At 48.1% G+C, this 26,606-nt stretch overlaps 9 protein-coding genes and 1 non-coding gene; 4 read left to right on the forward strand and 6 right to left on the reverse strand.

Annotated features, from left to right (window-relative positions):
- Positions 1-130: 130 nt before the first annotated feature.
- FFUJ_06189 (probable peroxisomal membrane protein) lies at positions 131-749 on the reverse strand (the record flags this gene model as incomplete). XM_023579487.1 has 3 exons in its annotated part: positions 131-307; positions 360-562; positions 626-749. 3 exons carry the CDS (start codon positions 747-749, stop codon positions 131-133), a joined length of 504 nt encoding a protein of 167 aa, XP_023432316.1.
- Positions 750-2,587: 1,838 nt separating this feature from the next.
- Positions 2,588-3,422, forward strand: FFUJ_06190 (related to HD family hydrolase; the record flags this gene model as incomplete). XM_023579488.1 has 3 exons in its annotated part: positions 2,588-2,627; positions 2,683-2,824; positions 2,879-3,422. The coding sequence occupies 3 exons, from the start codon at positions 2,588-2,590 to the stop codon at positions 3,420-3,422; spliced, it is 726 nt and encodes a 241-aa protein (XP_023432317.1).
- Positions 3,423-5,735: 2,313 nt separating this feature from the next.
- Positions 5,736-7,203, forward strand: FFUJ_06191 (uncharacterized protein; the record flags this gene model as incomplete). XM_023579489.1 has 3 exons in its annotated part: positions 5,736-5,930; positions 5,994-6,429; positions 6,485-7,203. The coding sequence occupies 3 exons, from the start codon at positions 5,736-5,738 to the stop codon at positions 7,201-7,203; spliced, it is 1,350 nt and encodes a 449-aa protein (XP_023432318.1).
- Positions 7,204-8,181: 978 nt separating this feature from the next.
- FFUJ_06192 (probable pantothenate kinase) lies at positions 8,182-9,689 on the forward strand (the record flags this gene model as incomplete). XM_023579490.1 has 3 exons in its annotated part: positions 8,182-8,499; positions 8,565-8,844; positions 8,896-9,689. The coding sequence occupies 3 exons, from the start codon at positions 8,182-8,184 to the stop codon at positions 9,687-9,689; spliced, it is 1,392 nt and encodes a 463-aa protein (XP_023432319.1).
- A 613-nt stretch (positions 9,690-10,302) lies between these two features.
- FFUJ_06193 (uncharacterized protein) lies at positions 10,303-11,034 on the forward strand (the record flags this gene model as incomplete). XM_023579491.1 has 2 exons in its annotated part: positions 10,303-10,590; positions 10,648-11,034. The coding sequence occupies 2 exons, from the start codon at positions 10,303-10,305 to the stop codon at positions 11,032-11,034; spliced, it is 675 nt and encodes a 224-aa protein (XP_023432320.1).
- A 601-nt stretch (positions 11,035-11,635) lies between these two features.
- Positions 11,636-11,726, reverse strand: tRNA. The gene has a single exon. It is a non-coding gene (tRNA).
- Positions 11,727-12,343: 617 nt separating this feature from the next.
- On the reverse strand, positions 12,344-12,648 carry FFUJ_06194 (uncharacterized protein; the record flags this gene model as incomplete). XM_023579492.1 has 2 exons in its annotated part: positions 12,344-12,487; positions 12,562-12,648. The coding sequence occupies 2 exons, from the start codon at positions 12,646-12,648 to the stop codon at positions 12,344-12,346; spliced, it is 231 nt and encodes a 76-aa protein (XP_023432321.1).
- A 912-nt stretch (positions 12,649-13,560) lies between these two features.
- Positions 13,561-14,870, reverse strand: FFUJ_06195 (atrx-like transcriptional regulator; the record flags this gene model as incomplete). XM_023579493.1 has 6 exons in its annotated part: positions 13,561-14,151; positions 14,202-14,282; positions 14,332-14,407; positions 14,456-14,557; positions 14,621-14,756; positions 14,852-14,870. The coding sequence occupies 6 exons, from the start codon at positions 14,868-14,870 to the stop codon at positions 13,561-13,563; spliced, it is 1,005 nt and encodes a 334-aa protein (XP_023432322.1).
- A 706-nt stretch (positions 14,871-15,576) lies between these two features.
- On the reverse strand, positions 15,577-23,454 carry FFUJ_06196 (probable UVSB PI-3 kinase; the record flags this gene model as incomplete). XM_023579494.1 has 9 exons in its annotated part: positions 15,577-17,812; positions 17,865-18,345; positions 18,393-18,867; positions 18,918-20,159; positions 20,212-20,451; positions 20,500-21,775; positions 21,821-22,104; positions 22,155-22,792; positions 22,845-23,454. 9 exons carry the CDS (start codon positions 23,452-23,454, stop codon positions 15,577-15,579), a joined length of 7,482 nt encoding a protein of 2,493 aa, XP_023432323.1.
- Positions 23,455-23,796: 342 nt separating this feature from the next.
- Positions 23,797-25,782, reverse strand: FFUJ_06197 (related to hsp70 protein; the record flags this gene model as incomplete). XM_023579496.1 has 8 exons in its annotated part: positions 23,797-23,837; positions 23,893-24,202; positions 24,254-24,314; positions 24,361-24,803; positions 24,855-25,136; positions 25,189-25,450; positions 25,504-25,655; positions 25,705-25,782. The coding sequence occupies 8 exons, from the start codon at positions 25,780-25,782 to the stop codon at positions 23,797-23,799; spliced, it is 1,629 nt and encodes a 542-aa protein (XP_023432324.1).
- Between the last annotated feature and the right edge of the window lie 824 nt (positions 25,783-26,606).

Here is a 26,606-nt window from a genome sequence, read left to right on the forward strand (position 1 = left end):
AAGACGTTTCAGACCGAGACAACTTTGATATGCTTCGAATTGAACACACATCGATCTATCTTCACCTTTCGTGCTTCGTACTTCATGTCTATATTCTATTCCCTTTGTGCATTGCAATGCAACTTCAAAATTACAGCTGGGCCAGGACACCCAGGGCACCAGACTTCTCGATGCTCCCAGGCTCCTCATCCCTCGCAGCGTACACGACCTTGCCTTGGTCGACAATAATCGCAAAGCGTCCAGTTCGCTCACCGATATTCCAGCCGATGGTTTGGGAGAACTTAGCATCCTTGTCGGACATGAAGAGCTGGTCAAGTTAGTACTGTTATGCTGACTTGTTGAATAAAAGAGAAACTCACGATCTTGTCGTCGGTAATACCGTTGGCCTTGGCCCAGCCGCTCATGACAAAGGGGTCATTGACAGCGATGACAATGACCTGATCAACGCCCTTGGCCTTGATCTTATCGACGTGCTCCAAGTAGGAAGGAATGTGAGAGCCAGAGCAAGTAGGTGTGAAGGCACCTGGGATAGAGACAAGAACAACCTTTTTGTTCTTGAATTCTGTATTGAGCGATGTCAGCCTGCCTGAACTCTTAGACGAGGCTTGATTGTGAGATCACATACCTTGGCTGGCGTTGAAAGGGACAGGTGTACCACAAGTAGTAAACTCGGAGGTTTCAGGCGAGGGAGGGATATAGCTGAACCAGACACCCTCTGGGAAGTTATCGCCGGCCTTAAGCTCAGACATTTTGGCTTTATTTAAGAAGTTGTTGTGTATAGGGGTGCAGGTTGAGCAAGAACAGAAGAAGATGTATGTCGAAGTGTGAGGAAAAGAGACTGAATCATGCCCAACTTTGAGGGCATCTGGAGAAGTTTATATCGTCCCTGCCTTCCGCATGTAGACAGTGCCGCTCTTTCCCTTAGGCACCTCAGTCTACGACTCGCTAGGTACCCCGCCGCTTCTCAGTCTTTCGGAGGTCGATCGGAGAATCAAACGGCATTGGCGTCCTGATGAGGTCAGTGAAGACCTGTGGGGATCCTCGGAAAGCGGTCGGTGCGTTCGGCGCGGCCATGGTGGAACCGCTATCGGCCACTCAAGCCGCAATGGTATTGAGATACGCAGTACCTTGATGATGGAGACCGGGTTTTGCCCAGGATCCATTTGGAATCATGTAAAAAAAGTCGATCCTCTATTAATAAGATGAGGCTCTTGACAAATGTTCAGTTCTTTGCCTAGCCATGACGCATCCTTCAGATGTCCACATTCACGATGATGTCCGAATGAGGCTCGGCGCCAGCTTCGGCAAGCGAGATGCCAGTCGGCGCAATATCTGTCACCCATTTCATAATCTGATAAGATTATCAACGTCAGGAAGACGATGATTTGCAGAAAGTTCAGGTAGTTGCATATTGTGATTCCAAATGGTCACACTGCAGTGATAAATTTAAATACTACTGTGATTAGGTGACAACAAGAATGTCAAGTCAATGCGTGTACTTCCCTTTGTATTGCGGAACAGTTGCTTTTGTGTCACTAATAAAGTCACCCAACTGCCAAACCATGAGAGTCCCCAGTGTGGCTGAGATTCGTATCCGTGGATGTATACCTGTGCCACTGATAAAGTATAGCTATATGCGAGACCGTCAAGCTCGTAGCCACGACATCAGTTGATTCTTTAATGGAGAATTCGCCTGTCTCGTTTGATGTGAGTCGTGTATAGAGTTTTCAAAGAAGATTCCATGAACCACTTTGTATAAGTACATCAAGCATCTCAGCCCATATAATTCATTGGGGAGGCGCAGAGCCACACATAGAACAATACCTAGGAAATAGGAGTAATTATGTCTAGTAAAACAATTATATCAAGCCAGTATCACACGAGTACTGTTGCTTTTGCTGATCATTGGGTTGACAGCAGCGCTGGACCATCTCCATAATAGAACCACGACAGTCGATGAAGAACAACCCTGAAATATTCCAAGGCACAGATTCTTGACTCCGTTGTCAACGAACCGCTAAGTGGAAATTATCATGAAGTTTAATCCTCAAGATATCCCGAACGGCTGCCATGACGGTTGTAAGCGGTTTGTAAACCTACCTCAGGTGTTAGTTTTACCTACTACCCTGGACCTAAGGACTTGTTCTTATTACCTTTTATCTTCTGAGTTAAATGAATATTTTATGAAAGGCACCAGACCTGTTTTACTTTGTTTTCTCCTTCTTGTACGTAGAATATCTCCGGATTGCATATGAGTGAGCTTGAGGGATAATGCGTTACCCAGCATAGGTAGGGTACTGAATGATGTGTGCAACTGGGGACGGGATATCTGCGCCGAGTTGCATCAAGCTGTGGAAACCTGCTATAATTAGAACACCTGATTTTACCGTTCATGCCCATAGAATGATGTCTACTGTCAATTGCCAGCCAAGATCATGATAAGATGCTTACCCGGGTTCAAACATTGATTGGCACACGGACCGAAGCGTCCCGGAGCGGGGGAGCATGACTTGCAGGAACCAACAACGTCAATATTTGACTTCTTCCAGCTAGACACAAGCCCTTAATTTCATCAAACATCAAGGAAATGTCTAAAGAAAGTTCAGAGAAACCAATTCACGGCTCAGGTACATATATCCTATCCAAATGCCTTGCGAAGTTACACTGACGACCAATGTTCAGAGAATGGCGAACCATGGACGGTTGAGAAAGCCTTGAGTCACAATGACCTAGTTCATATATCAGACTCACCGATCTCATTTTTCCATCTTCTTGGCCTTCTCAAGACAACAAAGCGTGAAGGCTGGAAGAGACATGGAATTAAGTAGGTTGCACGCTATTTCTGGGTATCCTTTACCGATGGGCTCACAAGTACCAGTCCCGAGTCGGTTGCAGATCATTCTTATCGAATGGGCATGGTAGCAATGTTTGCACCACAGGAACTTGACCAAGCCAAGTGCATGAAGATGTGCCTTGTTCACGACATTGCAGAATCTGTCGTGGGAGATATTACTCCTTTCAGCGGCGTCTCTAGGACTGAAAAGGGTAGAAGAGAGGCCTCAACCATTGCTTACATTGCCAGTCGATGGTCTGGACCATACACTGCCGAGATTGAAACGCTGTGGCATGAATTCGAAGCTGGTGAAACTCCGGAGGCTCAGTTTGCCCAGGACATTGACAAAATTGAGCTCCTTCTGCAAGCAGTTGAGTACGAAAGGGAGAGTAAGAATAAAAAAGATCTGGGTGAGTTCATGGGAGTTGCCCGAAAGTTAAGAACTGAAGCTGGAAAAGCATGGGCAAATGAAATACTGGGGGATAGGGAGAGGTTTTGGGAGGGCCGACAACACTTGAGGGGAGAACATGCCCAACAGGGAGGGCTCTCTGAGGAGATGACAAAGGCCCATGATGCATATTATGGATAGCTCAGGAATCATTTCCACGAGCCCTATACTTGTTAGTCGTTGAATTTCTTGCGTGGATAAGTTTTAGTGCCTTCGATATGGATGCTGATCAAAGCATTGGATCCTGACTTGTTGACGTGCCCCAGAAGAAATAGGAGCAAACAACATTTGAATCGCAGTCACCCGAGACTAATTGCTACGGAAGTGTTTCCCAATAACATCAGCTTGGGGCGGAACATGCATAACATGCAATTACAGCGACACGCGTCAAATGGTTCAGCTGAAGATGCAAGCAGCTTCTTTCCCGTGTGAATATGCATGGATGGCACCAGGCAGGGCTGTGTTGTTTAGGTAGGGCAAATGCCACCCGAGCAATGTGAGACTAACTATGCAGTGTGTACAGCATATGATTCTCCTTCGAGAATAGTCATGAGTGAGAAAAGCAATTGCGTGACTTATCACTTCTGTTATGTAGGGCAAGGGCTGGCAAGTGTCACGGCATCAATAATTCCATGCACGCACCCCAATCTGAGCCAGCCACAGTTGGACCAGAGCACCCTCCATTATCAATCCTCTGTTTTCTGTACGTCATTATTACAGCAAGGGATGAATTCACAGTTGTCAAATACGAAGATGAGCTTGTTGCAAACTTGACCTCTTCAAACGAGGCGCGATCGATACAAAAACGTGATTGATGGACTCGAGCTTCGATTGAACAAAAAGGCCGGACTCCTAAACAAGAAGCATGTCTCATTACATTCCAAGACACTATTCTCGCATGCATGGATTGATCTAATGCTACTGTCTCGGAGAAAGGCTCGTTTAAGTTATGTTTGCCCAGATTACCGAAGACTCGGCGACAAGGTCCATGTCTAGGGACAGGGGGCGGGACACTACACAGCCCAGGCCAGCAGGGCAGGTATCTGTCCGTCATTTAGCAGCGATCTTCCACTGGAGCTAGGGCAATTGGAATTGACTTGTCAAATTTCCTGCGAGTCTCGTAAGTGGGCCACTAAAGCTAAGTACATATCCAATTCTGTTGGCTTTGGTTAGCTCAGGACCAACCCAAAGCTTGACCTTGTTCAAGCTATCCCTGCTCAGATATGCTTCACCAAAGCAAATATCAGTCCTCGATGTCTATGTCAATGGCATGAACCGTTTTCACGGGTTGCCCGCGATCACGAATCTAGCGCCAGCCGCAAGCAAGAGACTTCAGCTACACATTCCTCATTTCTGTGATCGGAGAGGCGGCAAGGATACCTGTGGCTGACTCTAGGCCTTTTCTGGAGGACAAAGGTATGGTTACCTAAATCACCTTACCTGAGAAGGACACAAGCCGAGAACAATCCTCCTCTTCTCCCAGTAATCTGGGCGGGCCTAATCCCAGTACCTACTTGTGCGAAGCCACACCTAACCTAGGTGTAACTTCAGACCGTCGACCATGTCGTTTTGGCTCTGATCCTCCGCCGCCAGTAAAGTCTTCTGGATCATGAATGAAGTCCAGGCGCCCACTAAGATCTACTAAATCTACTAACCGAAAATCAAGTGCAAGGCTCATCCTTGCTTCGGAAGTTCATCCGATCTCCAGTATGTACATACTTACATGACTGCCAGCCAAGAAGCGAACTTCAGCTGGACGAGCCTTTTTAATTAGCTGCTTATGCGACTCTTGCGATCATGCCTACAATGTAGGTAGGCGACCACGTTTCAGCCAAACATGTTGGTGTGATGGTGAATCGATAAGTTGAAGGTCAGTGCGAAAGGGTGGGCGAGCTGAACAAGCCAAAGAGGCGAAGACGTTGTGCAACCCATTTAGCCGCCTACGATCTTCCCTGATTGCCCAGCAGTTGTGGTGCTTACCGTCCGTGTTCCTGGGGGAGGCCACAGAATCGCTGGCTATGGCCATCCCACATGAGGATTAAGTTTATGGGCGCAAAGTTCATTGCCGGCGGCTTTCTAGGATCGCCCAGCTATGCTTCCCCTTACAGGACGCTCTGGGCTGTTCTTACTGGCAGGCGAACCTCGACGTTAAAAAGGCTTGTCTACGAATCTAACGTATTTGGGTATCGTGGTGCACCGATTTCCTGGTCTCCCCCTGGACGATTTGTCACTTGCGTTTGCTTCTTAGTCCGCCACAGGCTATCCATGACGACCAAGACGCTTCTTCTATGCTAGGATGTCATTCTCGCTCATGAAGTTATTTAAAACACACACTATCCCCTCACCTCTGACTGAGCTGTGTGACTTATAGGCCATTTGCATTCGTCAAGTTCTTCTTTCCCCTTCTCATCAATCGTTGAATCTCACACTAGTTTTCATATTGTCTTATTCATCATGGGTCTTCTTTCACTCTCTTACACGCGCCCAAAGTATGTAAGCCGTCAATCATTCCGTAACAATACGAGCAGCGACTCGCTGTCCGACGCGGAAAAGTCCGATGCTACGGATAATTCCAGCTCTTCTCGTTCCTCCACTGGAATACCAGACTCGCTGTCCTTTGACAGGATCATTGGTGGTGGCACATGCCCTGTGAGTGGAGAGCACTTTTCTTCTTGAATTAACCATTGATCAGCCTACTAACTGGTCACTAAGCCCATGACTCTCCGTGACTTAATGACCTACCTTATCTATGTGGAGCATGCTGCCGAGAATCTTCAGTTCTATCTCTGGTTCCAGGACTATGAGAAGCGCTTTAATGCGAATCCAACACCAGATTTGAAGCTCGCTCCCGAGTGGACTAGGGCTATGCAGGACGAAGCTGTCATCAAGATCAGAAAGGAACAATCAGATAAGATGCGAAAAGAGCCTGAGGCAGCGGCTATCTTTAAAGGTAGCGACTTTGAGAAGAAGGCCGGCAGCCAGGACCGGAACATGAGTGCTGTTGATCCCTTCGCAACACCCCCTCAGAGTAGTAAAGGGGACGATTCCTCGATTTATACGGCCTCTTGCACCATGAACTCACTCAATGCAATGAGTCATCAGAGCCAAGCATCTGACGCCTTCAATATGGCGGGAGCGCAACAGCCTTGTAAGTCAATCATACCGCTCCTGGAACGACTTCTGAATCGCTGACCACTTATTAGTCACGATCCAGCCATTTCGAGAAGAGATCAACAGGGTGATCTCAACATATATAATGGAAGGTGCACCTCGGCAACTGAACCTATCCTCTTCTGAGCAGAAGGCGGTCATTGTAGCGCTGTCCAAGACTACTCATCCTAGTGCTTTTCGAAGCGTTTTCAAGACTGTTGATTCAAGCCTTCGGCACCAAGCTCACCCCAACTTCATCCGATGGTCTATCTGCAATGGAAACCCTGCTCGCGTGTTCTTCGCTCGATCGCTGGGCGTTGGGCTAATCGCCGCAGGCATCGTTGCTGGGATCATTCTCACGCTGAGCAACGCTGGCCGAGGATACCGGGCACTGGCAGCCGTAGCCCTTGTTCTTGGCATAAGCACACTTGTTGCGGCCTACAAGGGCATGTGTGTTGTTCTGCATGGAATGCATCACCGTCATGTCAGGCCGTGGGAACTTTTTGTGGACAGCGAGAATGTGGAAGATACGCAGAAGCAGAGCTTTGACTCGTTCGGATCTAAAAACAGCTACGAGGATGAACCCTGGGTCGTCAAGTACGAAAAGCGCAATGTTGTCCGCAAAGTGTTCGACCGCGAGATCTGGATTCAGGAGCCAGCATTGCGACAGATTCAAGACACCATCTTCGTCCAGGCAATACTCGCTTCAGTTCTCCTAGGCGGCATCATCACAGCGATCTTTGTTGCTGTTCCAGGAGGCCATTTCTTTTGATCGCCCAGAGGGCTTCGTTCTTTTCTTGCTATGACAAAAGGGCCACATGGCCCTATGGCAATGTTTTAATAGCTTCCTTTAGAGCTTTTTGTATTGGCCTTTGCTACGATCTCAGCTGCGGATACCCTGCTTTTGTTTGTTGGATGTTGGCGTTTTGAAGGGCGGGCAGTTTTGTCCAAAACAGTATCGATATTGCTTATAATTGACACCATAGTTAATAATAGACGAAACCCTTGTAGACTGCATCCTTGATGATGAATGCCGCTCCATCCCGTTTACTAAAGCCGACGGCAATTTAAGTAGCCAAGCTCGGCATCAAGTCATGACCCCTCCGTAGCCGGGCCATCGGGACTGTCAAAATCAAACTCGTGCTTTATAATGCGGGCATAAGAACACTTGCATTGCGTCTCACCGTAAGCAGAAAAGAAAATCTCCGAATGAGAATGCGCATAAGAGGCCAATGCGATGTCCTACAGTTGTAGATCTTCTCAACAGAGTATAATTGGCCAGAAATCGGAGGAAAGGAGCCAATTTCGCATGTTTCTTTGTTGAGCGAATACGTACATTTTGACACCCTGTATCCGTATTTTCTGGGGAGCTTTCCCCAGGCAATCCGGAGCCTCGGCCCACCGGCTTTTGGAGAACTAGAATGATGAACGACCGCTATCGATAAAGGGTCAACCCCATTGTAGTATTCAAGTCTCCCCATCCGATTATTAGAGCCCCTCCATAGCGGTTTCTTATATGTTAAGGTAGCTCTGACCTCCTTTTGTTCTCCCCATTTCATATTTCAAATATACGTCCAAGTCTGCTGCCGTCCCCTATATATCATCATAAACCAGGGTATGCAGTAACTCTTCGTGGGTATTGTCAATCTGCTACCCAGCGCTTCAACTCGAACCATCTCCACTATCTAATTAACCCCCCTCCATCCTCTCGAAAGTCAATCGAGCGTGGCCCGAGAGACATAATCACACAATGACTCCCGCTTCGGAACACGAAGATGCGATTGCGCAAGAACTCCAAGCCCCGGCGCATCCTTTGGACCAGAAGCGCCGCCGTACCATGACGTCGACCGATGAAATAGACAGCACCATCATCCGCCCTGGCAGTGTCAGAATTAATGTCAAAGGCGCTTTCATCGTCGATCCCGATACAGCGACGCCAGCCTCTACCTCTGGCGCCAGCGCGGGCGGTGCTACATCTCATAACGGCCGAATGAGCCCGACACACCCCGAAACGAGCGACATCCGGTTACCATACCACACTGCGATTGTGAGCCATATTGCGATTGACGTACGTATATCCGTTCTGAGTCACAAGAAGGGAAGCGATGGCTGACGCGATGAGTGTCCTTGCAGATTGGCGGATCGCTTATAAAGCTCGTTTACTTCTCTCGCGAAGTTGATTCTACGGATCCTGGCGGCCGACTGAACTTTCAAAGCTTCGAAACAGATCGCATTGATGACTGTGTGGAGTTCATGCGGCATCTGCGTGATAACCAACTAGTCAATGGCTCACAACCGGGAGAGTTATGTGTAATGGCGACTGGTGGTGGCGCGTACAAGTATTATGACAAAATTCGAGCCGCACTCGAAGTGGATGTGTCACAGGAGGATGAGATGGAATGTCTCATCATTGGTGAGCGGTTCTATTCGCTATCAAGGACGTTTTAGCTGACAGTTTTTCCAGGACTTGACTTCTTTATAACCGAGATTCCACGCGAGGTCTTTACCTACTCCGAAACAGATCCCATGCACTTCGTCGTACCGCAGGATAATATATATCCTTATCTGCTTGTAAATATCGGCTCAGGTGTCTCGTTCCTGAAAGTTACTGGGCCGCGATCATATCAGCGAGTAGGAGGTACATCGCTTGGTGGTGGTACTCTCTGGGGTCTTTTGTCTCTGCTCACCGGCGCGCGAACTTTTGACGAGATGCTTGAACAAGCCGCTCATGGTGACAACGCCAACGTCGATATGCTAGTTGGCGACATCTATGGAACAGACTATGGCAAGATAGGACTCAAGAGCACAACAATCGCTTCGTCCTTTGGTAAAGTCTTTCGTATGAAGAGAGAGGCCGAATCAGCAGCCGAAGATGGCAGATCTGCTACGCCGGAAGACGCATCCTTCAACAGCGCAGACGTTTCGCGATCTCTACTTTACGCAATCTCAAACAATATTGGACAGATCGCCTACCTGCAGTCCCAAATTCACAATCTATCCAATATTTATTTCGGTGGTTCTTTCATCAGAGGCCATCGTCAGACCATTAACACACTAAGCTATGCCATCAAGTTCTGGAGTAAGGGGGAGAAGCAGGCTTACTTCCTCCGTCATGAGGGTTATCTCGGAGCAGTTGGCGCATTCCTCAAAAGGAAGCCCAAGAACTGGGGCCGCAAAGGAAGTCTTGAGGGCATGGATGACCTTGCTGAGTTACGGAGAAATCTCCGCGAAGGGGCACCCAACTCCAGTACATCATAGATTTTCAACGAGCGCACCAGGGAGTCAAACCATGTCGGGAATTTCCAATTAAGCAAACACCAAAAGGCTTCAAACTATTGTAAGTTGACTTGAAGTTGCGTTAGGTCGACTTGTCGAGCAACAAACAAATGTCGTTGTATCACCTTCCACATGCAGCATTTTATGGCGCAGTATCTCAGGCGTTTGGTACATATTCGGGCTGGCTATCGTTTTCCTTTCACTTGAGGGCATGGGGCATTGTTGTACAGAAAGTATCAGCGGCGGATAAGCATTTTTGCTTCTTTGTTTAGAGATCAGGAAGCTTTATTGAAACACATAAGGGTAGCTACACCAAGCGCAGCAAGTTTCTGGCAGTCTACCGTAGTACTTGTTATGTGATTTTATGCCAACAAGGGGTTTTGGCAAGGCTCTTTGATCTAAGAAGCATGTTTATCATTGTACAGCATATGTGCTTGTTCTTAATATTGTGTTGGAAGTATAGAGGATATGTACTTAGAGCATGATGTCAAATTTGATTCATTTCTGTAAATGCTTTTATTAAGTTAGCTTCCTTTTCTCGCTCTATTTCTTCCGCTACATGCTCTACGGTACTGAGGACATCATCCGTCTCAACATGGCCCATGGAGTTGCTGACATCGACGGTTGGGTCAGAATGCCATATCTTATTAGCACAGCACAAAACCAGTTTTACGAAAACTACCCAGAACAAGCATTCAGAACTGGCCGTAATTTGAACAGACCTGATATCTGTTGGGAGACTACAAGCTCGAGATCATTGTCTGATTGGAGTTGTGATCCAGGCGGTCCATGTTGTACCTGCGACTGTGATTGCCAGCCTGCTCCGAGGCTCAACGCGCAGCCAGTTGGATATTTCTGCAAACCCCAGGACAATGCCAGTGTTGTAAGTTAAAAGTTAAGTATTCGATACCTTGAGAACACTTACTGATCGTCTATATAGCCTGACGGTACACACTCACATAGCCACGGGGGAGGACAAGGACCGCCTGGCCCTTTCGACGCTCACTACCAACCCAACACCTACCACAGTTATATGAGAGAACCGCGTGTCTTGTATGGCAAACAGGAGGTATCTTCAGTCGAGGATATGATCTACTATAGCGCAAAAGAGCAGCGATACAAGAATGATGCCGAGAGAAGAATTCAAGATTGGATACGACTCATGCCTGAACTCGTTGGCAACAGCAAGACCTCATCCTCAACACATGGCATGTCGAAGAGATACACCAGAAACAACAACAACACAGAAGACAAGAAGAAAGAGAAGAACAAGGGGGATGGGAGCAAAAGAAAAAAGAGATACCCGTTCACGCGACGATCCCACTGAGGAGACTGATAGTAATGAGGAGTGGTCATGAATCAAGACGGTGAGGTGGTAATCACTATGGACTGTTGTTGTGTCGTGAGGACAAGAGGTAGACTGAGTTTGGGCTACATGGAAGTCAATGCACAAAACCTTCTCTTGGGTAATTATCTGATATATCCCTTTATTCCCGTAGTCTACCACACGGCATCGTTTCCCTGCACTGGGATTATGAAATAAGGCTGATTTAAGCTCAACGAATCACACAGTGAGTGAGCAGCTACTCTAATCCGTAAAGGGAACGAACGGTCAACTTCACCACCATTTTATAGGCAATCTATCACGCGACAGATTCAAAATAGGTAAGGTAGCTTAGTATCCCACATGTAACCTGCACCTGAAGCATTAGTGGTCTTCAAGAGAGGGCTGCATAAGGTTATGATTTGGTTAAGGTTGACTGATATCAAAGCATAAGCAGAGACTTGAATACAAAGCCCAAAACACTGTGCCCTGTTCTCAAGAACTACTGTATCGAAAAGAAGACGGCCATTGTATCAGTAGCAACAACGACGCACATGGCTACACAAAAGCAAAATCCACCAGGAACAAAACACCAAAAGTTAAGGGTCTGGCCGGGGATTGAACCCGGGACCTCTCGCAAGCTTTGCTGTAGGGTTTTCCCTAAGCGAGAATCATACCACTAGACCACCAGACCGATGATGTGAATCTGAAGATCCACTCGTGTTTTGTTGTTGCAGGCTCGTCTGTTTTCGTGAAATATATCATGGGATCCTGGTCGAAAACAAAGTTCCCCGCTGGATATCTCTCAGATCTCGATGTCTTGCAGATCAATGTTGGGTTAGGCTTTTCTGGGAGTACATCCGAAACTCAATTGGCCGAGAGCATTGCTATGATCCCGAACGGCCCTGGCTGGCGACAAAAACTTGGACGATCGACCCATTGGAATTGTTGATGTGTAATTGTCAAGTTTGTTCACGCCCGCGAAGACCTTGCAAGGCCCGCATTGCCACCAATTGACCACACTGACCTTTGGTCATGAGCTTTCATCCTGGACCACCCTTAGTTTGTATCTGGAGAGCACCATCGCGCGGGGGGACGACTTACAGACTTAGCCAGTTCACATACCTGCCCACGTCAATCACAGCATCAATAGCATGGAACTCGCACACACTGGTTGTGATTCATTTCTTTATGTTCAATTCGTTGTGGTCGTTGTTGACTCACTATCCCATGCAGTCATTAGGTTAGGTTAGGTTAGGTATCTTTCATCCTCTGTTCTCTCATTCCCTCTCAGATGTCAAGATCTTTGCTTCTAGTTGCCCTGTCCAACGTCCTTGCCCTGCTTGATGCCTTGGCTCTGGCCTCCGCTGGCAGGGGCGTCCTGGAGACCCTGGCCATGCTCGTCCTTGCCCTCGGGGAGGTCGGCGGTCTTGTCAGCGCGGTCGACGCGGTCAGACTGGAGTGAGGAGGTTAGTCAGCCAAACAAACGAAGTCAAAGATGTGATGATTTGGATGGATGAATGAACTTACGTCGGGCTTGCCAACGCCGTGGGCGATGTCGTGGTCGGCAGCCTCAAAAGGGCCGTTGTCAGAAGAACCGTCTCCGTTGCGAGGCATTGTGATATGTCTTTGTGATGAAGTGTTTGGAGTGTTTGAGGTGTCTTGGAGGTTGGCTGTTGTTGATGCTTTAGGATGAAGAAGGCGAATCTCTGTTGAGTGCAGAGAACTTTATTTATAACCCATCGTGCTGGGACCCCGCTGTAGTCGACAGTGATTCAGCATCGTGATGTGTGATGCATCGACGACGTCATTCCGAGTAACGTCATCCCGATGGATGCAGTGGATGCTGTTATGCCCCTATGCCCCTCGCTCTCCGCAGATGCAACACGCTGTGTGTGGGGAACAAACACAAGCCAGCCTAGGCCTAGCCAGCCCATGTCTTATTCTGACGGCAGCTGAGCAAATGCTCCTTGATGGGACCTGCATGAGACTATCCATCCGCTGGACAGCCCACACAGTCGACTGTTACCATTGTGGATCTTAGTCAAAGAAGCCTGGCACCTGGGCAGCATCATGGCCCATCCACAGTCGCTATTTTAGTTTGATGTGAATATGAAGTTGGCGGAGTTGCAATCTACTAAATGCACTACTGGTAGCTTATACATGTCTGCTGACTTCAGCCACTGATTCTGTTGAGTTCAAGGTCCATGATTGGTTTAACAGAATCTACTTGGGCATTGGGACTACATCTTTGTCAGAGCCGCACATGTCGCGGACCCTCACTGATAGAACGACTCAATTATTGCTTGCCCTGGTTATCATGTATGCATAGCTAAATCATCCACTTCCACGAAATGATCCTTGCCCACTGGTAATCTCAAAGACTTTTCAACAAAGTGTTACCCATCCTTCAGTGACCCGATCCCAGAATCTCAACAATGACGGCAAATGAAAACATCACAAGCTTCTGTGCAATCTACACAGTTTAGGTACTCATGCTGTACCCGGTGTCGGAAATGAAAACGTCAATCAAGCTTTGCTGGAACGTCCGCGGCGAGCTCTGGTCCTCGGCGCGGCCTTCTCCTGTTCCTCTTCCTCAGCCGCAACATCTTCCTCCTCAGGGGTAGCCGCCTTCTTGGTAGCAGCCTTTCGTCCCCGTTTGACAGGAGCAGGTTTCTCCTCAGCATCAGATCCGTCCTTTGGCTTCTGAGCTGAAGTTCTGCGTCCTCTCTTGGCAGGGACATGAGCAGGAGCGGGAACTTCATCATCGCTTTCGTTCTTGACCTTCTTAGGGGCTGCCTTTGGTCCCTTTTTGACAGGAACCGGTTTCTCCTCAGCATCAGATTCATCCTTTGGCTTCTGAGCTGAAGTTCTGCGTCCTCTCTTAGCAGGAGCAGGAGCAGATACAGCAGTCTCATCCTCACTCTCATCCTTGACCTTGGCAGCTTTGCGGCCACGGGCCGGCTTAGCAGCGGGCTTCTCCTCCTCATCCGCCTTGGCAGTCTTGGATGTCCGAGCCTTCTTGGGCTGTGGCTCGTCCTCATCCTCTTCATCATCAGCGGCCTTCTTGCGTCCACGCTTGCCTTTGGGCTTGGCCTTCTCTCCATCGCCTGTGGCGGCCTGAAAGGTGTTAGAATCATCAACAGTGCGTATTCACGCTCGGAACTCACAGCCTCAGCGGCAGCCTTGCTCTTCTTCTGTGCTGCAGTCAAGTGAATACCCTTCTCACCAAGCTTGTTCTTCTCTGGGTCCTGAATGATGTCAATCACTGTAACCTGCGGTGAATATCTCTATACATACCCCTTTGAAATCCTCGGGGTCAATGAAGCCCTGGTTGATACAGCGGCGGACCTTCTCTTGCACGTCAGGGTGTTCGCTATCAATGTCAGAATAATATGAATAGAAACAGGATGCCAAAACTCACTCAAGCTCATCGTAACCATCGATGAGGTCACAATCGAAGGAGCCATCGCCTTGCTGGCACAGTTCACGGACATTCTCTAGCTGTTGACCAGAGACACATCCCCTGATAGGAACCTTGGTATCAGCGATCTACTATCAGTATGGCTGATGAACTGCAGATACTTACCAATGTTTCCATGACCAGCTTCCATGCTCCTTGATGATGACATAGGAACCAAACCGCAGGGTACCTTTGGTGACTTTGTCACCGTTCTTCTTGCACTCAGTGTCCTTGCACGTGGCGCGGTTGTTGGGGGATAACTCTAATACAATGTGAGCGAACTGCTCAACAGAGCAGACAACAGAGAGGCTGCAGCGTAACGCGATCATAAGGAATGGGGATATTTTAGGGCCTCACCGATACGATATTCACCCATCTTGGCGGCAGTAGAAGGTATGGTACAAAAGTTCGAGTTTCGAATAGAGTGGTAGAATGAGAAAGATGAAGAATGCAAACGATGCTTTGGCTTTGGATAGCTTGTTGCGCGTTGGCACGGAAGTGGGGAAAAGAAAATGGCTGTTTGAAAGACTGATGCAAGAAGAATAAATCTCTTTTTCGGAAATAGGACGAGAGATTATATACACGAGCTTCTGCCCCTTCTGGTGCTATGTGAATTAAATCAAAGCAGAAAAAGTGCGATAAGGTGAGATGAGTGAATGAAGGTGGGAAGTGCTGCCAGCTCAGCGTTGGGGATGTACGGTAGTATGGTAAGGTAAGTAGGCAGGTAGGTACCTTATGGTAGGGTGCGGTGCGCGCGACCAACGCGTCCCCAGCGGGAATGCAGGAGTGGTGACATGGCCCCTTCCTCCCCGGATTCCATTTCCGCCTGAAACGATACCTCAGTACCTACCTTGCCTGTGGAAGGTTACAACCAATAAGGCAGTTACGCACGCTGCTAAATAAGGTAAAAAAAGAAAAAGAAATAAAGGAATTTGATAGCAAATAGAGAATGTCCTGAGATTTTTTTTCTTTCTCATCTTGTGAATGACTGTCGATTGTTATAGGCGCGAACTAATTCTAAGCTTTTCTTCCTCTTTTCGTCAGTTACAAGCCGCTTCACGTATTTCTCTCTTTGTTCTAGGTTACAGGAACGGACACCAGCCTATATACATTGCAGCCAAATTTCTTGGATCAACCGCTTGTTTGATCAATTCCTCCACCTGGCCTTCAACACCCAGAGGAATGCTTTCAGTTGGAAGTAATCCCCTGACTTTGCGTTTGATACTGTCTACAACGCTTTGAGGCTGCAGCTTGACGCCCACATCTCCTCGCCGATGTGCCCGTTTTTCCTTTTGTAGATCCAACGTTGGATCGTAGATGAACGCCTCTAGGATTGTCATCAGAGTCTCCTCTTGCTGACGAAGAATGCCCAGAGTCAGCTCGCAAGACTTGCGAAATGGCCCTTCGTAACCATATATACCCATCGCAGCCACCATGTTGTGGGTAAGTCGGAACGGCACTCTTTCAGGTTTGGCAAATGTCAGGCCCTTGTCAAAGAGACAATTGAAATCGACATGAAATACTCCACCATTGCCCTCCTCCAAATTCACGTTCTCGCCATGTCTATCGCCGAGGCCTAGGATGGTGCCTACCATGGACATAACAGCACAAGACCGTGTGTATTTCAATCGCGCAGCAAACCACGCTGAAGGGCTAGGGAACTGTTGCGTGAACCAGAGCTGAAGTACCGGAGGAAATCTCCCCAGGACCTCATCAGTAAATATCCTGGTTTTGCCGTCTGATAAACATGCTTCATCCATGAGTTGCTTAAGAACGGTGTAGTCGGGGTAAATCTTCCGGGAAGCATAAAGGTTGATGAGAATGTCTCGCATAGTTTTGATTCCTGGAACCCATTCAATGATGCCGCACTCTTCATTGAGTGGCGTTACAGCATATGTTCGAATGTAAAGCTGTCTCCGGCTGGATTCTGCATCTCGTTTCAACGACCGATTGATCAATCCATTGAATTCCATAAGACGCTGGTCAGTTCGCAAGTCGTCCTTGGGTTTGATCAGAAGCATGTAGCTTTTCCCATCACTCCCTCGTGTTGTCAGCCGTCTTGGCTTAGCCAGCGAGCTCAGGACGAGCACATCATCAAGAAAGGAGTCAATCGTGACAACATCTCTAGAAAATGCCTTGTGCTTTTTAACATACTCTGATACAGCCGGTAACGTTGCCGTCAAAGAGCTCTCGACAGGCACGACCAACGGACATGGAGTACATTTATGATTGAATCGAAGATCTTTACCCAGGCTGGCATGAACAGTCTTGTTGCCCCGGAAGTCTCCGTTTTGGCATGCAAGAAGCAGCTGTTCGGCTAATTTCTCTCCCATCCTGAGCAGGTGTTTGAAATCGGTCGTAGAGCCCTCAACTTTCTTCGATATGTTCCTGAGTGTCTGAAGGATCTGAGTGCCCCGTGCCTTTCGTTCCGACACTTGTCTTGTGGTCATGATGCCAATAAGGCTCCAAAGGGCTTGCCGAGGATGAGCTTCCACGACCTTGGCAATGATGTGTGTCAGCCGGTCAAAAACGTTCGAGTTGGGGTGGGCGATGCGTGCAACAATCTGTGGCAAAGCTGTATAAAAGATGTACGCCGGCAGCCTATGGATGTATTTGTCAAGAAAAGAGTGCAAAAGATTGAGTTGCTCAACGCGTCTTCGGTGAAGCTCACGAGAAAGTGATGCTTTCCCTTCTGGTGCTTTGTCTACTTGGGCACCAAGGTCAAGCCAGAGAGTCAAAATTCGTGGAAGAGTCTGGTAAAGATATTTGGTGCCCGAGTTCAGTGAACGGACATAGTTCTCGATGACGAGTCTAGCGACTTCACCGGTGATGTAGTTATCGCTCTGGTCATCGGCTTTGAGCGGCTTTTCAGCTTCAAGGATCTTCTTGTAATGACGGCCAAGATAATAATGCCCCTTTTCCCAAGTCGAGAAGGTCTTGGGTGGCTGCTGATACTTTTCACGCAATGCACCGGCGTGCGTCTGCCCGGCGCTATCAAGCCATTTGGCAAGTAGCAGCTGCGCCCTAGCCGTCAAGAGCTTCTGTTGTGGGCTCAACTTGCTTGAACTTGTGCTGGTTGCTGTCCCTGTTTGTGTCATGAACTTGTTGCTCTTAATTGCTCCCTGCAGAACCTGTATTGCCTTTCGGTGCTGATTTTCTCTCCAAAGAAGCTTGGCATTCTCAATGGTAGCCGCATCATCGCCCAGCTTCGAAGCGTGAAGAATAGCGTTAAAAGACTGGTGAAGCGAGTTCGACTTCCGTGCAAGGCGTGCACTCGAGAGCCATAGTCCGGAAATGTCTAGGTCAGTGAATGTAGGTCTGTGTTGGTAAGTATATGGGCCGTCGATAGCTCTTGTACGATGTATCTTACCTAGTCAACTCCATGGTGGCACGGCGAATACCAAGAAGATATTGCTTGTCGTTCATATAAGCACCTATAATTTCAATTCTCCTTTCTAGGAGGGCTGCTGTCGTTTGGCGGGCGACTTCGTCACCCGCTTTTGTTCCTATTATGATTTCCACATCCGTAAGAACATGTGACTTAAGAAGGAGGTCATGACAGGCCTGTAGCGATGAGGTGGATGCGGCGTTCATCGATGATGAAATTTTGACTCTTATGTCCTTCATTATCTTAATGAGCTCTTTAGGCTTGTCTTTGGCCCTCAGCTTTTCGAAAAGAGTCGCGATCGAGATGTTGAAGTCTTCAATAGGGTCGCCGCGAAACCGTTGAATGAATTTGGTAAGGCTCTCCCACCTTCCTGTAACCCATGCCGCCTCTACTGCATAAGGCATGATCTTGTTGTCCGTTGATGCATCTGTGTGCATACCCTCGATGTGATTCAACAATCCCTCTGTCAATAATTAGCTCGTGTCGGGACAAAAGACTGAAGTAACCTACCGTGTTGGCCAGCCTGCTTCAGGCAATGAAGCAAGTCGATCTGGATATCCGTGTTGTCAGGGTTCTCAGCGAGTTGCATCTCGTACCAGTTCTGAACAGCAGTCCACCTGCCTGCTTTGCGATGACTCAGAATCTGTTGGTTGATGTCAAGAACTTGTAAATGAGCTGAAATTCCATCAAGGCCATCAGGCTCATCGACATTGGCATAAATATCCTGAAGCTTTTGTAAGAGACGGGCACGTTCCCCTGGTTCTTTCTTCCTCTGTTCCATTTTGTGGGCATGTTGCTCCAAATGAAAAAGAGCACGTGCGTATTCATTACAATCGACAGCTCTTTGTGCTATGAGCTCGGCTGGGATCAGATCGAGAGCCTCCTGCACTTGAGCTAGTCTCTCCCTGTCAGTTTCAGTGAGGCGACCAGCTGCTCGCCGAGTTTGCATCCATCTCATTGCATAGTCTACAACGCGAAATACAAGCTAATAACCAGTTAGTTCTCGTCACAAGAGTAAGGCGTTTTGAAACCTACATGACAGTATCGCCGCATATCCTCCTTCTCTTGATATGATGCCGTCTCAGCAGGCTGATAATTCAATATAGCAAGAAGTTCCCCGAGAATATCGTCCCTTTCTTGTTGTGTAGTCCGAGACCCTAAAAGAGTATGCAGGACTATATAGGGAAGGATGAATTCTGCAATAGAGAGATCTTTAACCCGAATGACACGCGCCAGAGGCTCGAATATCAAATCGGCAAATGGCGTCTGCCCCTTACGTAGAAGGTCCAGAACGTAAACCCTGAGCCAACTCGGATAAGGTCTGCCAGGACGAAAGAGAGGATACTCGATCTCGGTGTGTGGCATTGGAGCAACGACATATCGGGAGGCTAGAAAGGGTGCAACCACTTCCCGAACAGTTTCCGGCATTGCAACCCATTTTCGATAGATATCGTTTCCACCTTTCATCCCCGAGTTTTCCATGGCACATGCAGCTTTGATGTCGCACCTACCCATGAGTTCCTGCATAGCAAAAGACAGGAATCCCTGGAACTTGACATCAGTCGTAGATAAGAATGCTGGTACCAGGGCCTCTTCCAGAAGAAACAGGACGAAGTCCGTAGTTTCTTCATTCGTCGCAAAATTGTTCAATATGACTATTGATCGTTGTTCTCTAACAGTCTCGATCTTACTGGGGTCCAGGCAGCCTATCAAGCCCATTGCTTCTGTGCATAGGCGCGCTATGTCTCCCGGAAAGCCGCTGTATTTACTTGCACAATCCAGAAGCGACCGCATAAGTGTGACAACGCCAAGATCTGACTGTAGACTAATCTCAGATGTATGAAGTGCCGCTTGGTTTTCCTGAAGGTATGGTATCAATTCTGTCAACGCTTGAAGGGTAACACCAGAGTTTTCATGGCAGATTCTCTCGGCGAAGGCTTCCAAAACCTCTTCAACAGCGAGCGTTGCTGGTCTGTGCTGATCCAGCTTTTCTTCGATGTCCCTCAACTCTGGGATGTGTCTGAGTGAAGGGAGCTTGACGATGTACTTCGCAACAAGGGGGTCAAATTCATCGATGAGAGACTTGAGCATTTGCTGCGCTAGAAGAGCTGTTGACTCGTTCATGAAGGGCCAGTAACGGGTGACGACGAAAAATGTTGTTTCTAATAATGCCTCGACATCTGTCTCCTCAAGGTGTGTGAGCATCGATGCCCAACATGAGAAACTTGCTTCTCTCAGCGCATCTTGTGCCAGTGTCGAGAGCAAACAAGCAGACATCTAAAAATACAGTCAGTATTGCGATTCAAGGCCGGACACGTATGGCACGTACTTGCGGTCTAGCTGTGCTTGCATAGCCCCTCGACACCCTGATCATTTCCTCCATGGCCCGAATGTAGCGCCGACGCTCCGGGTCAGGAAGGCTCTGGTCATTGATGACATCGAAGAGACATGCCATGAGGCCAAGAAGTTGTGAATGAATAAACCGAGCAGTGTGGTCTGACTTCTTAGCTCGAGTTTCTTTGTTTGCTGGGATCATCATTTTCGCCATCGTGTCTAAAGCTTTGCGGACCTGAAGATGCATGAGCTTACGCCAAAGATGCATTGAGGATTGACTTACTGGTGCCTTTTTTGTTTCATCTGCGTCGCCGGCAGCTTTAAGTAACTCTATGACAGTGAGCACTGGTTCCACCTGAAGCAGATTGACGAGGGGCTCGGTTTGAAAATGTGTCGATAACTCCTCGAGGCGAGATTTTGCGAAACTAGCGATATCGTCTGTATCTTGAACCAAGAGCAAGGCCAGGGTTGCGGCTAGGTTCGCAGGGTCGATTAATGGTAGCCAAACCTCGGACTCCTGTCGTGCCTCCGCAATCTTTTGGATAACGTCCTTTTGCTTGTCAAGCACAAGCCACGGCAGTGCGTGAGTTTGAATCAGGAGGAGTAACTCGTTAACAGACACTTGTAGCAATTCAGCAATTGTCCGGCTCATTTGAGGGCGTTGGACCATGTCCTTGGTAGTCATGTATGCTAGGTTTGGCCAGAAAGGCTCGAAAAGCCTACGTGGGGTTACTCGACGAGCATCAGCTAGGTTCAATAGCTCATTGAAGGCGCAAGCTGACACGATATTGTTGTTGCTTCCCAAGTACTCCAAAAGCTTGATGAGAACCAAGTTGAGTTCATGTTCCCAGACCACTGTTCCTAATTGACCCCATGCCATAATGAACGTTTCAGTCAAATTAGGCTGGTTCTTATCTGAGATTGATTTCAAGAAAGCAATCGAGTTTTTTCTATTACGCGAGATCAAATCTTGCGTTTTCATCGGAGAAGATCCATTTGATACATTTGTCCGGAAATTGCCATCTGTGAAGGGCGCTTTAGCCTGGTTCACTCGTGGGTTCCCAGCACCATTGGCTTCTGCTGGTCGAGTCGGAAGAACCATGCTGGAAATAACGGGCTCTGGCCTAGCCAAAGAGAAGGTGGCTAGAACACGCCCGGCAGCTACCCGCAGCTCCCTCAGAGAGCTGTTTAAGGACTGAAGACACCACTGGCCTATCCCAGATGTTTCCAGATTAAGTAATTCGGTATCCTCACAATGGAGAATCACTCTCCTAATAGCCAACATGGCAGCAACCCTCGGACGCCGAGATTCAGCAAGAGCGGGGAGTCGGATCAGTTTGGTGAAGAGTGCCTCGATTCGGGATTTATGCACGATTGCTCCAAGAAGGTTTGATCGAACTGGAGGTGCATTACGTTCACAAATGGAGCAGGGTATTTCTGTCACTGCTGCTTTTGTATCATTGATTGTCTCGTTGCCACCATCCGCCACGCAAGATATCTGCGATAGCAAATCAAGCACGAGACATTGACGTGATATGTCAGCCTTTGGAAAGGCTCCCCTACTTCAGTAAGCATTTGAAGACCAAATTAAAGGAATGACTAACAATATTTGCGTTTCAAGATCAAGAAAATCATCGTCCACGTCCGCAATCCCCAGAACGTCTCCCAAACGTCTCATGAGGACCGCCATGGGGCTAGAGTCTGCCTGTGCTATTTTTCGGCGTTTGGGACGGTCTTGTGAACCTGTGTCAGGAGGCTCGTAGTTCAGCGCCAAGGCCTCGATGATCTCTTGCACTGCAGAATCCTCAAAACTCAGTGGGTGTAGATTTGAGGAGAGCAGCTTTGGCCTGGGATTGAAATTAATCTGTCGCAAAGTCTGTATCACTCTCTTGTTGAGAATTAGTTGCTGATGGAGGAGTTATGGAGGATGTAACCCACCCACAGATCTGTTCCTTCAGGCAGGGAAGTATAAAACATTGAAGACTCATCTACAATGCCGGAAACCGCTAACCGACAAATCGACGTATTTTCAGTAGAAGCTGCTGTTATTATAGCTAGAGCCATGCAATATGTACGCCGCGTTTCCTCATCAATGTCTAGCATTGGCATGGGATTGAGGCTTGTCGCGATCTCACCACAGAGCAATATCATGAGAGTGATGGCCTTCTTGTGAACAGAAGTGCTGATGCCTTTTCTTCTCAGTAGTGCTCGCTCGACTTCTTGAGCCAGTTGGAGAACATAAAGCGAAGAGGCAGGAAAGTTGCTACCGTATCGGGTCTGGATAACCCGCATGTCCCCTAAGACATCAATCAACCATACCACAGTCTCTGAGAAGGAGGTAACGTTATCAAAGGCATCATCTGAAGCTGTCAGAGGATAGGCCACCACTTTGCAAAAACTGATCAGTTGCTGCAGCGCTTGTGACATTCGGTCAACAGAATATGTAAGTTGGCTTGTGGAGGGCGACTCCTTGTCGACGAATTGGCTGAGAGCAATTTGAGGAGGTAGAGAAAGTGACTTGAAACTTTCTTCCACAGATGGAACTAGTAAGGGGTCTTGAAGCTGTTGAAGGATATCTGTCAATTGATTGTGAGTTCCTTTATTGTCCAAGTCGAGCTAACTACTTACGAGATGTGATGGTACGCAAATGGAATAAGAATGATGGCGCCATATCCCACAGGGTCCAGTTTTGTGCTATCACTAGCATTGTATACTGGAGGAAGCCTTCAATTGCTTCTGTGAGTTCAAGACACTGCGAATGGCCAAGAAGTCTAAGCAGCTGAGGAAGCAGCCAAACCCATAATGGCTCCCGCCCACGGAACATATACTCTTGCTCACCCACTCTATGTTTCAGAACTGCCGGCGTTTCTTTGATAGAGAACCTGAGGAAACTGATCGCCTTGAGGCCTTCTGTCCGTACTTGTGTGCGATCAAGGAATGGGTCATCTAATCGAATTCCTTCAAGAACAGCTCTTGAGTAAACGTAAATAAGCATATGATTATGCTCAACTCGGTCCTCTGGCGTCTTGAGAAGAGTCGGATCATCTTTGACACGTTGGATGATAGCAAAGAAGCCTTTGAGTTCACTGTTCTCATCTGATTTGGAGGATTTGGTGGATGCTGAAATATTCTCCACAAGCTGCGCAGCTAAGGTTGATGGAGGAGGGCCAGCAACAACTCTACTGCCTGGTTGCCCATGATCCGGTACAGCCGCCCTTAAATTTACATTAGCTGCCATGATGCACGCAGCATCATTGGGTGCGGCTGAATCTTGTTGCTTCAAAGCTGATGATTAAGGATGGCGTCCTGAGGTCAAGATAGTAGGTTAGATCCCTAAGGTTAGTACCTTCAGCGTTGAGGACGCGACGGGACTGGTCACGGTGGGGCAACACGAAGTCACGTGATCAATGAGAACCATTTAGGAGGTAGCTTTCTGGTGGTCTTGGATCCCTTCTAAGCGACATTTTATTACGATTGTCGACATACAACGGCAAAGGCTATATAGTGGTATCGATATATGATCTCGCACACTCATCTTCCCATTTTACTCTTGTCTGACATCGGAACTTGTCTTTCTAGCTCAACGTTCATAGCGAACACTGATCATGTCATGTGTTATTCCTATACGAGCGCGGCTTAGCACTTGATACACTAGAAACACTACGGAATGCCTTACCTCCAAGTTTGACTGTGTACGTGATCTCCGCTGACCCGTACACGGCTTCGATAGCCCCTTTCAAACAATAGTACCGATGCCAACCCATTCGTCTGATCTTCGCGGTTCTTTTGACTGCTTCTGGGATCTTTCTTAGGTCAAGTGAGAGCGTTCCGATGTGCTGCGTAGTTTCGTCGAGATGGACGGGAGCTTTTCCGTCATTATTGTTGCTGTAAATATCGATCTCGGTTTGTGGCACGTGGCCAAGCATTACCGGGAGATCGCATTGGTATTCTATCCGCGACGGTTTGCCTTCTGGGTAGGACTCACCCTTCCAAAGTTAGTGGCAATGAATACGCAGTTTGGAGAGGAGTCAAGATACCTTCTGAATAAACCAACACATTTCTGAGACAACTGTTTCTTGCTCCTTTTCCGACCAGAACCTAGAACCGTCAGCGACCAGATTTGCCTGGAAGAATGTGTACGAACGCTTCTCTGGGGTTGTGTTTCATCATATCGTATTTCGTCATCAAGCATGTACCGTACGATCGTCTTGCAATTCGAGATGCAACCTCCACCCGGGTGCCTGCGGGCTGATATCGACTGAGCCCATGCATCGCGGCACCTTTTACCACCGCAGTCCAGCCACTTTCTGGTTGAAGAACATCGGTTCGGCTAGATATTGCATCACGTACGCGTGACTTCAAATATCGACTTTGCCCGAATCCTCCAACCATGATCACAGCGGCGACACCATCTCCCGCCATCTTGATCTGTTCCTTGATAAGACAAACAACATCCTTCATGATGGGCTCAAAAATTTTGATTTTCATATCGTCTTGTGTCATAGTGTATCGGTTCCGTCGTAGGCCAAGACTGGGATCGACTTTGAGAGTCAAAGGTTCGCCCTTGGGAGAAAAGGTCTTCTTAAACTGTATCCCTCTGAGCGAACTGGCTGGAAAATAAAACCTTGGAAATCTTACCGACTCGAACTCACTCAAAGCTATTACGAGTCTCTCATCAGTCCAGTACTTGTCTCCATGAGTTTGTTTCAGATGCCGACGAAAGCGCATATTCAGCATGGATGAACCGCACTTCCCGCCTGTACCCTCTGTGACTTCTTTTACTTCAACTCTGCCTATTTTGGTTACTTGATAAGAGATCAAGTCAACGGTGCCGCCTCCCGCATCGCAAACAACAAATTTTCGACCTACTTGTAATGTAGAGGGGCTAAGGGTCTTGAGGGTGTACAAAGCGGCTGCCTCCTTGTCGTTTGTTAGCAACACACTTCCCTCTGCGACTCGAAACTCAACCCACCGGTTCTGATATGAGCTGGATCCTCTGATTACCACAAAATCCTGCCATGGCTGCGGCCTGCTCCGTCGATTGCTTTGCTTTTGGCGACCAAATAGCGGGGACTGTGACGACAAAGTCCATGGGTGTTGATTTTACCACACTCGACGATAGTCTCTTCTCAAGTAGGCTGACGAAATGCTCATGGAGGCATGATAGATAGACCTTGGTCAGGTCTTTTGCCGATTCTCCCTCCTTGGTGATCTGGGCTGGATCATCCAACTTTCTAAAAGGTCTGGTCAAACAAGGCAAATGGACTGAAGGCTCAGCAAGACGAACAGCTTGAAATACCTGATCCTCTTCGCAGACTCGGGAATCTGAAATCCCCACTGCCACCCAGTTGCTACTCTCCGGAGCTCAGTTGGTACTTTGGGACTGCTCTTCGAAGAGCCGGCCGAGGGCCATTCTGTCAAGACATGCTGAACATCAGGCTGCAAGGGTTAGCAAGCTCACCCCGAGAGATGTTAGGAAAACACTTACCCGAGTTGTGTCAGCCCAAGCGACACCTGAGTATGTCGTTCCAAAATCTATGGATACAACGATTCTGCGGTTGCTCATGACCAAACTACTTCCTAAAGGCTTCCTATGATTGTTTCATTGTCAACTATTTGTGGTGGAACAGTCAGGCATGATCTAGTGATGTACGGGATATGGAACTTCTCTACCCAAAAGCTCATTCGTGAAACTGGGAATTGCCCCAGAATTCACTCATGTCGACTCCCAATTGGTTACAATAGAAACCAGCAGGGCGACGGAGCATTTCTTCGCCAACACCCGAGGATCTGTCTGTAATTCTGGACGTGGCCAGCCATTCAATCTGACTCTTCAGGCCTCATTTGTTGTGTGGGCCTGGCGTTCTTTGGGCCTCGCTCATCCTCACCGACCAGTTATGGAGCAATGACCACCACTTTGACCACCAACTTCGGCCTCATCAGGGCTTTCGATCGAGTGGAGAGGGGTTTGGGCACTGCAGAGTTGGCCTTGAGCAGAAACTCGGCGCAGCTACGAATGACTGTAACCCTGGTAAATTCAGGCAGTGGAGCATGCAGTGGCCGCCACAGCGGCCTAAGACGAGACCGACTTTTGATGTCGTACAGCTGGAAGACTTCCGAATGCATTAGGTACCCATCACCTGGCGCCTAAACGAAACCATGCTTGGGTCCAACCGCAATGTGAGGCTGCGAGTATTGAGTTCTTTGCCAAGGAGTCTTGATGGCCATTGGTGGTACGCCGGAAGCTGGCCCTGATGTGCTGCCTTTGATTCGACTTACCAGACGGACAGAGCTAATCTAGCGGATGACTGGTCAGCCTCTGTCGCTTAACGATTTGCACGTGCGATATTGACAGACTCGTCTTTATCTTTGGGCTGTTATACACCATAA

This window comes from Fusarium fujikuroi, chromosome FFUJ_chr06, assembly GCF_900079805.1.
Source record: "Fusarium fujikuroi IMI 58289 draft genome, chromosome FFUJ_chr06".
NCBI classification, from domain to species: domain Eukaryota; kingdom Fungi; phylum Ascomycota; class Sordariomycetes; order Hypocreales; family Nectriaceae; genus Fusarium; species Fusarium fujikuroi.